This window comes from Marmota marmota, unplaced genomic scaffold, assembly GCF_001458135.2.
Source record: "Marmota marmota marmota unplaced genomic scaffold, marMar, whole genome shotgun sequence".
Classification (NCBI taxonomy): Eukaryota; Metazoa; Chordata; class Mammalia; order Rodentia; family Sciuridae; genus Marmota; species Marmota marmota.
In genome coordinates this window covers 31663835-31676067 of record NW_026000016.1, presented here as the reverse complement: position 1 = coordinate 31676067, position 12233 = coordinate 31663835, and the positions used below count along the sequence as shown (strand labels likewise).

The 12233-nt window shown below is 34.5% G+C and overlaps 1 protein-coding gene across 1 annotated transcript in view; it reads right to left on the bottom strand.

Moving 5' to 3' along the window:
* Ush2a (usherin) overlaps positions 1–12233 on the bottom strand; it is a 740698-nt gene that overhangs the window by 162049 nt on the left and 566416 nt on the right. The window contains exon 50 of the mRNA XM_015483330.2: positions 4505–4726. Coding sequence (XP_015338816.1) covers positions 4505–4726 — 222 coding nt within the window. The remainder of the gene's footprint in view (positions 1–4504; positions 4727–12233) is intronic.

Below are 12233 nucleotides of genomic sequence, written 5' to 3'. Positions count from 1 at the left end.
CCCCCCTCCTTACTAGTAGACTAAGACCTTTGAAATCATGAGACCCCAAATAAACTTTTCCTCCTCTAAATTATCAGGTCTTTTGGTCACAGCAGAGAAAAACTGACTAAATCACATATCATATTGAAGTAAATAAAGAAGTGATTCTGAAATTTGGGTTCATGGATAAAACAAGGGTGTAAAACTCATGGCAATTTTGTGTGTGTGTGTGTGTGTGTGTGTGTATGTGTTTTCTATGAACTTTTTTCGAAGTTAGGGTTTGAAATTTTCCAGAGATAATCAGGAGATAACAATTAAGAATCCTTGCTCCCAGTGGACCATAATCTCTATTCTACATCTTAGGATAGGTGCAATTATTTTAAGACAGTGATACTCAGACTTCTCTTTCCTTTTCCTTCACATTCATTCTGCCATTCCAAATTTAATTTATTTCCTTAAATCATAGTTCTTATAATCACAATGACTCTTCCTGGAATACTAAATAATGTTCAAATCGTATGGCTTGCTCACATTTATTTCCTACCATTTCTTTATGCAGGGTGTCTCCCTCACATAAGCTAAAGTGTTCACCACCATTTGGATATTTTGCAGATTGTTCATTTCACATTTCAGATCAAGCCATCCCTCTCAGGATCCTACTCATTGTTGGATATTCCAGTCCAATGGAACAACCCACATTTATCCTTGTCACCTTGACTATAGTGATATTTTAGTCTTAAGAATATGCATGTTTTCTTGGCTTCTCTCTTAGGCTTGTGCATAACCTTATAGGTACTATTCTCCTTCATTAGATTTTAAGTTCTTGAGGATAAAATTGGAATCATAGCCATTTTTACACTTACAAATCACCAAGAATATTTTGAATATAGTTTCTACATGATACATATTTATTGAATGAATTAATATGGCAATTGATTTTAAAAAGTTACAGATGAACAAAGACAATGGCATGAGACATTCTGTTCCTATTTCTAAACTCTGAACTATTGCACTACTAAGGAGGCAATGCTTTTGCTCCTCACTGATACTGCTTTAGCTACTTCATCTAAAAGAGGAGGAAATACTCAACTAATTAGTCATAAGTATAACTAAGTGCCACGATTTTCTATATAAATTACTATGCCTTTAAGCAGTGGTTCTTAAATTTTGGCCTCCAAACCCCTTTATAGTCTTATCAATTATTAAAGACCCCAAATGGCCATTGTTTATATGGATTATATCAGTTGATACATACCATCTTAGAATTAAATTTAATTTGGAAATATTATTAGTTCACTTAAAATTAGCAATAATAAATCCATAACAAATATATTTATGAAAATAAACATATTTTCCAAACTGAAAAATGAGTGAGCAAAATAACATTGCGTACATTTCTGCAAGTCCTTGTAATGCCTAATTCAGCAGAAAGCAAAGGAGTTCTCATGTCTGCTTCTGCATTGTATCTATTGCAATATCACATGTCACTTAACCTCTGGAAAATTCCACTATATGAGAGAATGGGAGTTAAAAAGGTATAAAATATTGGGGCTGGAATTGTGGCTCAGAGGAAGAGCTCTCACCTAGCACGCATGAGGCACTGGTTTCGATCCTCAGCAGCACATAAAAATAAAATAAAGGTATTGTGTCCACCTACAACTAAAAATAAATATTTTTTTTTAAAAAAGGTATAAAATAGCATTTCAGGAAAATACTTTTCATCTCACAGACCACCTGAAAAAGTCTTGGAGACTACCAAAATTTCCAGAGGAATTCTTTAAAGCACCACTGCCTTAGACTGTAGCATTTATACATAGTAAATACTTTTTCTTCTAATTTTTTCAAGTATTTGGTGTTTAAAAGAAAACTTTATAATGCCTGTGTTTTTTTTTCCTGGTCATTCATTAAATGTTTGCCACTTGCTGGTTATGCTATATTTGGCCTGCTCATCAGACAAAATGCATATTTGATTTGTGTTCAATAGTATCGAATATTTGTCCAGGTATCAGAATACTTATAGGGATCTAGAGCAGGGACTCTAGTCATTTAGATGGAGTTAGAATCCTTTCTCAGTCACAGTGGCAAACGATTCATGAGCAAATATCCAGTGTTCCTTGTATTTAGGTGTCAACAGATAGTTTAGTTCTAATCAATGGAATGTTAATACAAATGGTTGCTATTTCTAGACCTAGTCAACACAAACAGCTACATATGTTATTCTATGCTTTTCCCTGGCTATAGGAAAGGGCACAACTGTCAAGTGAACTAGGAAGCTAACTGCTGAATATTTACTTAGATTTTTAAAATGCCTATGATATCAGGGCACACATTGCAGAAAGAAAATGAAAAGGGCAAGAGATGGTGGCCATAACAAATTGTAGTTAAATATTAAAATATTACAAATTTTATAAAAATATATAACTACATTTGCCTTGAGTGGGGTTCATTCATCAAAAGACCCTGAAGCTCAAGCTTCATTATGTTCAGGGAAAATCTACCCCACGATCAGTAGGGGTTGCCGCTCTAAGTCCCCTCTGAATATGATAACAGACATCATAATATCTTGATGGAGATGAACTAGGGATTCTCTGCTACTTTCTATAATTTCTTCTCTTAAAAACCATCAGAGTTATCCATAAGTAACAATTATTTAAATTGTTTATTACAGTATTATTGATAAAGATCATTTGCTTATGCATAGTATGTGTCACTTCTATGTAAAGTTCTTATGGAAACTATTAAGAAAAGCACTTGAATACTAAAATCAACAAAGCCAAAAGAGAAATTGAGTTCAGGAAATATTTGTGTTCAGTAGACATATGTATATGATTTAAGTCACCTCCCATGAAAAAGAAGTTATTAAGTCTTTAATATGCCAACTCAGCTGAAATTTGGAAAGATATGGAATGTAAAAAATTACAGACCCCTAATTTGGATGAATATAAAGAGAATCTTAGAGAAAGAAAAGTCAGATAGAAAATCTAATATAATATGAAACAAAAGCTGTAATAATGAAAAATGTAATGAAATAAAACTATTCTAATACCAAGGAGGGGATTGTAAGGAAATGCATTTCAGATTGCATCTAAAGTAGGAAACTATTTAAAAGAAAATGACAAATTTAGAATTGAAGTAATGCACAGGTCATTTGATTACTGAATAATATAAATTATGAAGAGATATAACTCATGAATACTTTGGAAAACTTATACTTTTTGCTGATTTGCAGATAGGATAGTGATATCTATGATAACTTACAACCTGAATTCAGATATATAGAAAATATCCATGAAATACAGGTTAATAATGTCAACTCAACAAATATTTAAGACAAGTCACTTCAAATCATTTTCAGACGAGAAAATTTAAAATGTCTCAAAATTCTAGAAAGATCCTCAGTAGAGATTTTCTCCAATTTGACAATAATCCTAAATATTCACATAACATTATAATAATGACTTATGAAGCTTAAGGCTACTTTTAAAAACTTTATATTCTTTTAAAATCAATTATGGCAAACCATGTAATAGGAAAGACTGAATTATTTTTCTGTTTTCCCTTAACTATGATAAAAATACCATGGTCATATGAAGGGGTTATCCGAGGGCGTGTGTTAAGCAGGTCAGGGGGAAAACTGGCAAAGGAATGCCAGGAATTACATAATAAAAATGTGCTATTTTTATGTTAGTGGGATTTGCCAGGGTTTTGTTTTAATATATGCATAATTTTTGTAATTTATGGTCCCGTTACACATGAATATTCATTCTCTATCTTATTTTGTCTGCATAATTTAATTTTCTTTTCTTAAAAAGTTTCCCCCCAACTGTATGAATTTCAGGCCATCAAATTCTAGATTTAACTATCTATATGATCTTGAGCAAATTTCTAATATTCACATGTCAGTGTCCTCATTTTCATTTTTATTTGTTATTTTGCAGTGTTGGGATCAAACCCAGGGCTTCACACATGTTAGACCAGTGCTCCATCACCGAGCTATACCCTCAGTCATTTTTCTCATTTTGAAAATGTGAATAATAATAGTACCTATTTGTAAGATGGTTGTAAACATTAATTTATTAATAACATACAAAACATTGGGATAATCCCTTCTAGAGAATAAGTACTCATTCAATGATAATGTTTATTATTATTATTAGTGCTAGCTTGCTTCACAAGGAGAAGAGAATAAGAAAGTAAAGGAATTATATACATAATATAATTCATTGATTTTATATTATTATTTCAAGGAATATATTCTTTTGATCCAGAGTCAATGCATTCATGCTTTCATGTGGGGATTTGTTTTAGGGTTTGTTTTTTTTTTTTTAGATGTGTCTTTATAAAATGCATCAGATAAACACAGAAATGGGAAATGACATTTTAATTTGTTATACGGTATGTTACTAATTGTTACAGTGGATATCAATTAATGTGAGCTCTACTTGTTCTATTTTAGGAGCAAATTTCTCACCCTCTCTGCTCCTCAGATTCTCCACGTACTGAAAGGGAGAGAAGGGCCCCTTACCTGGGAGGGGACTGTATACCATGCCCTCCACTTCTCCACCACAGCACTTTAAATCTTTGCTCACAATCTGTCCACCGCAGCACTGCTGGTCATGGCCATCATGGAGCCTCCCAGCACAGCAAATCTGGTTTCCTGAGGTGGAATACGGCATTCTGCCACAGCAGGCATCACCAATGCCAACGGAAACCCGATTGTGCTGTTCATCTGGACAGCATACTTCACCTGTCAATTTAGAACAATAACAATCATTGCTTGAATTAAAAAAAAATATGACTCACAATTAAGTTTGATCATAATCATACTGAAGAGGCCAACTGATTGTCAGAATTACTACAAAGAATACCATTACCTTGGAGCTGTAAAATCTCAAAACATCTCTAAAACTTTTGTGTCAAGATACATAAACAAATGTATGTCTGCTCACACATACTCATTTAGAGGTAATTCTCTGTGATTTGTTTACCTTTCCTCTTATAAGTGACCACCTAGGTCTAGTGACATGGGTTACATGACATTAAAGAAAAAGAATGCCTAAGAATAATTTTCTGTTTAATATAATTTTTTATAAGTGAAATAGACTTAGAAACTACCAATAGATAAATTTGTATCGCCCATGACTATGTCAAGGTAACCAAACAAAATACTTCTAATAGGAGGGTGACTTAAATAAGTGGAGGTAAAATCTCTATGTTCCAATCAGCACATTCATAATTTGCTGGACCATGGCAGATATTGAATACTAATGTAGGCATATCCACTTTTCCCTTCACATGATATTCTAGGAAGCTTGGGATAAAAATAAGATAATCTTTGGCCTGATAACCTAAGATCAAAAAATCCAAATAGTCTAAATTTCAACAGTCAGCTCTATTTAGGTATGAAGAGATTTCAAAACGATAAAAAAAAAACAACTCAAAAGATAGGAGAGTTTAGAATTTGTTCCCTTTAACAATATCTTAGAAAAAAAACTAACAAAACTTGGTGGATCTAAAAATCAACATATCACCCCCTTTTCTACTTCATGACCCAACTCTGGTTGGCCTCCCTCTTGGTCCTCAAACCTTGATTTCCTCCTTGTCCTAACTTTCCTCCTCCTTTCTCTCCTGCCCTTTCAACTGTTCTTTCTCTGTTCTTTCAACTGTTTTTTTTTTCCATTTCCTCTATTGTCCCTTAAAACATATTACCCTGTCTGGGCAATATTCTTTCACTACATTTTATAAGGTACATGAGTTGAGGACCAACCTGAAAGATTGTATAGCTTTAAACCATGGTTCGGATTAAACTTGTACAACACAAGTAAAGACTTGTCAAGTTTTTCAAGAAAAGGCATAAGTTCACTAAGAATTGAGGATTGCCTAAGATATTTGAACTTCATGTTCTCTATTAATTAATTCATCTCCTTGTTCTGGATATCCTACAACGTGCTAGAAGCAAGAGGTGAATTGTTTACCAAAGCAGTGTAGGAAATATGGGATAGTACTCAACTATGTATACATAAATAAAGAGTATAAAAACAGGACAAGAAATCTCAGCAGCTATCCCTGAGGTCTTTCCTGTCCAAATTCATTTTCACAAAAATTTGTTCTACTAGATAAAATGGATAAATTACCAGTAACACAAACCTCCCAAGACTGAATCATGAAGAAACAAAATATGAACAGACCTGTAACTGGTAATGAGATTTACTTAGTTACCAAAAATCTCTCTACAGAGAAAAACTCTGGTCCATATGGCTTCCATTATGAAATTATATCAAACATTTAAAGAAGAATAAAAACCACCAATCTTTCTCAAGCTCTTCCTAAAAATGGAAGAACAGTGAACACTTCCTAACCCCTCTATGAAGGCTGCATTACTTTGATATTAAAATCAGATGAAGATACTACAAGAAAAGAAAACTGAAGACCAATATTCCTTATTGGTTATTACTTTGTTATTACTGAACAAAATAGTGGCAAACTGAATTTAATACATCATACAACACGTCCAACTAGGATTTATTGGTGGAATAAAAAATATGTCAACATATGAAAATCAATCAATATAACACACCATGATAAAAGGGCAAAGGAAAAAAAATCATGGTCATGGTATAAAAAAGGTATCTGATTAAATCCAACCCCTTTCATTATGAAAATACTGAAGAAAAACAGGGATAGAAGGAAACTACCTCAACACACTAAGGAGCCTATATATATATATCTACATAGATGTATATACCCTCAGATAACATCTTACTCAACGTGAAATACTGAAAGCTTTTCCTCTGAGATCAGAAAGAAAAGAATGCTGTTTTTCACTTCCATTCATCAAACCAATGGATATTAAACTAGAATAATGAGACAAGAGAAAGAAATAAGACATCTAAATTGAACAGGAAGAAACAAAACCACTTCTGCTCTCAGACAAAATGACTTTATATGTGGAAAACCTTAAAGATTTCACAAGAAACCCCAGTTAGAACTAATAGTTGAATTCAGCAAAGTATATGAAATCAACACAAAAATCAGGTGTGTTTCTCTTATACCCTAAGAATTAACAATCTGAAAAAAAAATTTACAATAATATTTTTTTAAAGAGAGAGAGAGAGAATTTTTTTTAATATTTATTTTTTAGTTATGGGCAGACACAACATCTTTGTTTGTATGTGGTGCTGAGGATCCAACCTGGACCGTATGCATGCCAAGCAAGTGTGCTACTGCTTGAGCCACATCCTCATCCCAACAATAATATATTTTTTAAAAACTACCTAATGAACTCAACCAAGTGAGTTTATGTATTAAAAACTACAAAGTGTTGTTGAAAGAAATTAAGAAAGAATGAACATCCAATGAAAGAGCATCCAATGTTCATGGATTGTAAGATTTGATATTGTTAAGGTTCCACTATTACCCAAATGATCTGCACATTTGATGCAAACCCTGTCAAAATCCTGATGCTTCTTTCAGAAATACAAAAGTCCATCCCAAAATTCACATGGAATCTCAAGGGATTCTAAATAGCTCTAACAATCTTGAAAAAGAAGAACAAAACTGTACATCTCCCACTTCTGATTTCAAAACTTAGTGCAAAGCTATTTTAAGCAAAACAGTTTGATGTTGGTGTAAAGATGATATGTTGACCAATGAAAGAGAGAGCCTGGAAATAAACCCTCCAATGTATGGCCAAATCATTTTTCACAAGGGTGCCAAAACCATTCTGTCAAGGAAAGGATCTTTTGTTGTTGTAGTTTTGTTTTATTTATTTGTTTGTTTGTTTAACAGTTTTGGTAAAATTGATATCCCAATGTAAAAGAATGATGATAAATCCTGACCTTATACCACATGCTACAAAAACGAACTCAAAATGGATTAAAGATCTAGACAAAAACAAAACAAAACAAACAACAAAAACATATCCTTAGAATTTCTTCTAAAAAAAGGAAAAGCAGCACAGCTTCATTACACTGAATTTGGCTAAGCAATAAAAAAATAAAATGAATGACTTAACTTCATCAAAATTAAAAACTTTTATGTTATCAAAGAAAAATACCAACAAAGTAAAAAGGCAACCTACAGAAGAAAATATTTAAAAATTTTGTATCTGTTAAGAGATAGTCTTAGTCCATTTTCTGAACTACAACAAAATATCTGAGGCTGTGCAATCTGTAAATGGGTTTATTTAGCTCATACTTCTGGAGGTTTGAGAACATAGCACCAACATCTGCTCAGCTTTGATAGGGGTCTCAGTAACTGGCCTTATGGTGGGAAGATGTGCCAGAGGGAGAGAATAGTCATATAGTGAGAGAGGAAGTGAGAATTTCAGAGACCAGGCTCAGATATTTTAAAACAATAGAACTAGTTGGTTCTGGCTCTCCCAGGAGCTAATTAAAGTCCCATAAGAAATACATGAATTCCTTAGGAGAGCAGTGCCCAGAATGACCTAGTTACTTTCTACTATGCCATACCTCTCAAAGCTCCCACCAGCTGTCCACCTCACCACAGTGAGGACCAAGTTTCCAGCACATAAACCTGGGGGGACTCACCCAAACCATATGCAAACCACAACAGGGATGAATATCCAGAACATGAAAGAATTCCTTCAACTCAGCAATGTAAAAACACCAACCCTATTTTAAAAATGAGTAAAAGACTTGGATAGATATTTTCCCAAAGAAGATATAGAAATGGTCAATAAGTACATAAAAAGATGTTCGATCTCACTAAGTCTAAGGCGAATGCAAATCAAAGCTACACTGAAATACCACTTCATACTCATTAGGAAAACTATTAACAAAATAAATGTTGGCAAGGGTATGGAGAAATTGGAACCTTGTGTATTGCTGTTGAAAATATAAAACGGTGCCCCTACTGTGGAAGACAGTATGGCAGTTCCTCAAAAACTAAAATAAAATAAAACATAAAAATGCCTTATGTTCCAGAAATTCCAATTCTGGGTGTTTTAAAAGCAGGCATTTGAATAGATATTTGTACACTAATTTTCACTGTGGCTTTCTTCACATTTGCTTAAAGTAGAAATGATTCAAATATCTGTTGATGGATAAATGGATTAAAAAAAGGTGACATCTACATACTATGGAATATTTTTTCATACTTAAAAAGGAATGAAATCTTGACATAAGCCACAATATGAATAAATCTTGACAGTATTATGTTAAGTGAAAGAAGTCAATTTTAAAAAAGGACAAATAGGTGCTTATAATCATAAGAGGTACCAAGAGTTGATAAATTTATAGAGACAAACAATGGAATGGTAGTTGCCAGGTGTTGAGGGTAAGGGTAAGTGGAGAGAGTGCTCGATGAATACAGTGTCAGTCTGGATACAGAAAAGAATTCCCATGATAGGTGGTGGTGATGGTTGTGCAACAATGTGAATATACTCAATGTCACTAAACTGAATCAAAAAATTGTTCACATGGCAAATTTTATGTCATTCATATTTTCTCACAATTAAAAAATCTGGTCTTATAAACAGGAAAAAAAATAAATAAATTCATGCCTGGTTTCAGAGGCCCCTTAACTACTATCTTCCAAGAACACTCTAGTCTCATTAGGGGTGAAGAAGATATTTCAACTTGCCAGAAAATAGATGACAGGATAGTAGACTGCCCCTGCTTCAGAAATTATAACTGCCTGCTTAGCACATGGAAGATACAATGGCTCAGCAAAAGAAAACAAAAACGCAACAAATTCATAACTTCTCAGATTAAGCAATTAGATAAAGATGAGAACAAAGACACTTCTTCATCTAGCCCACACCAAAGTAAAAAAGTCAATACTAGTAGGAGAAAGGGTCCTAAAGAATATTTGCTCTGCTTTAGGTAGAAAGATAGAATGGAAAAAAGAGAAGGACAAACTCCATAAATGTAGCTGCTTTGGTCTAACCATAACTGACTTTGACCTAAGGAAGAAATTTGTATGTAATTGTAAAAATAGAAGGATTTGGAGCTCCTATCTCATGAATGAATTAATGCTGTTGTCTTAAGAGTGACTGGGTGCTGTGGGAATAGGTTATTAATAGAAGGGATGAGTTAAGCCTAATTCCATCCCCCCTCCTTCAAATCTCTGCAATATACATTCTTGCTTCTGCCTTTTGCCATGGGATTATGCAATATGATGTTTCTTGCCAGATGCTGGTACCATGTCCTTGAACTTCCCAGTTTCCTGAACCATGAGCCAAATAAACTTCTATTGTTAATAATTACTTGGTCTGTGGTATTTTATTATAGCCACAGAAAACAGATAGTGACAATATGTAATTGATACTGGGAATACAAACCTACTACTTTTTCATCATTCCTTCCTAGGTATAACCAAAATGCCTCAGAGGTAGGAACTTCAAATACCCCTAAGATTCTGCTTTTGTATTTCTTTGCTCTCTCTTAAGTCACTACACTTTTCTTGGTTTAATAATTTCACTCCAGTGCATCCACTGGGAGGAAATCCACTTTGTAAATGAGATGCCAGGATTAAATGTGGACCCAAAATCCCCTTTCTAAGAGTTACCTACAAGTGCCAGGGGAAAAATCCCAGGTCAGTAATTTGATGATGGCACAGATTGACTATCTACAATACCTGATGTCTTTTTGACCAAGATCTGAAATCTGGAATCTGTTTCCAAGAGCTTCTAGGGCAAAGACATTTCACATGTGGGATTCAGAGAAGAGACGAAACCCTTAAAAGTCTCTATCAATCGGGTTTTGCTCTTAAAACTGGCCTAAAAATCTACTTAAAAAAAAGAAAGAAGAAGAAAAAAGGAAGCGATATAACCACATAACCGTGATCCATTGTATGCACATAGTTCCGGAAAGGACTGGTCATCCCTGTTCTAGCCCTTGTAATACTCTGTTCATTTCATCAAAATGATAAATGACTTGTGTGCCACTTTGTACAAGATTGTGCTTCCTCACTTCCCTATAGTTCCCAATGGAGTACCATCCTATCTCCAATCCCCGAGGCATTTGCTTAATTCAGAGCAATGGACTAATGCTCAGCATCTCCTCTTGTACTCACTCTCACAGTATCTTTCTAAATATATTGGCATCTTTCATAGCGCAAGTATTCAGAGAAGCATCCCCTTCATTCTCACAATTATTAATTATACCTCTAGTGTGGTAAATAGAACATGACCTCCTAGAGATTTCCATTGTAACCCCTGGGGCCTGTGAATGTGTCATATTACATGCAAAGGGGAATTAAGAGAGCACATAAAAAATAAGTCTGATGATATGATGTGAGAACACCTGGATTTTCCTTGGCTGGTATGGAAGATGGAAGAGGGCCATGAACCAAAGGATGTGGGCAGCCCCAACGAGGCAGAAAAGGCAAGGAGACGCATTCTCTCCTCCAATAGGGAATACAGTGCTGCTGACACCGTGATTTTTAGCTTAGTGAGATCCATTTTGAACTTTTGACCTTGAGAAATATTAGATGATAAATTTGTAATGTTTTCAGCAACTACATTTGTGGGAATTTAGTAATAACTAAAATGTCCTGGCAGTAATGGGAAACGAATACACTGAGAGATGTGTGATTTCCTCTGTAAGATTCATTCCACTCAGAGAAGATGTGGGTGATCTTCTGTTATGTTTCCAGGATAGTCCAAAAGAATTGGTTCCATCTATTTTTCAATAGGGGTGCCAACAGAGGGGCACAAAGTCTCCAAACATCTATTTATCAGAAAAAAAGTATATTTTCAGGGCTTTGAGTCTATGCTGTAATGTCATGCAAAATGGCAGATCTCTTTTTTTCTTAAAGGTTGGGAGGTATTCATAACTTTCCCAGGTCCCACTGCCAAAAATTAACTTAGAGGATTGCTTAATCTCAGAGAATCGGTAAGTAGGATGTTTGGTTTCACAGCATCTCAGTGGCCACCAGACATGCAATTCTTAGCTTTGGTGAAGCAGCTGCCCTTTTATGTTACCTGATGAAAGTAAACACTCCAGAGTCTTTGCTCTGGCAGGATTCATAGCAAACTATCTTTTGTCAAATGAGGGAGACTCGTCGTCACCCCCTCACTCTTAAGCTCCTCAATTACTTTGAACCTTTCTTTCTATTTGTACATGAGAACTGGTAAGTTTGGAGATTCTAAATCACTGGCTCCAAGGACATAGGAAATATTAGTCTCCCATGAATATTACTAGGTTAAGCTACTCAACGAATGTCAAACAACTAAGAAGTGAAAGCCATGGGATATGAAGCCAGGCAATTTGACTCTAGAACCCATGTTT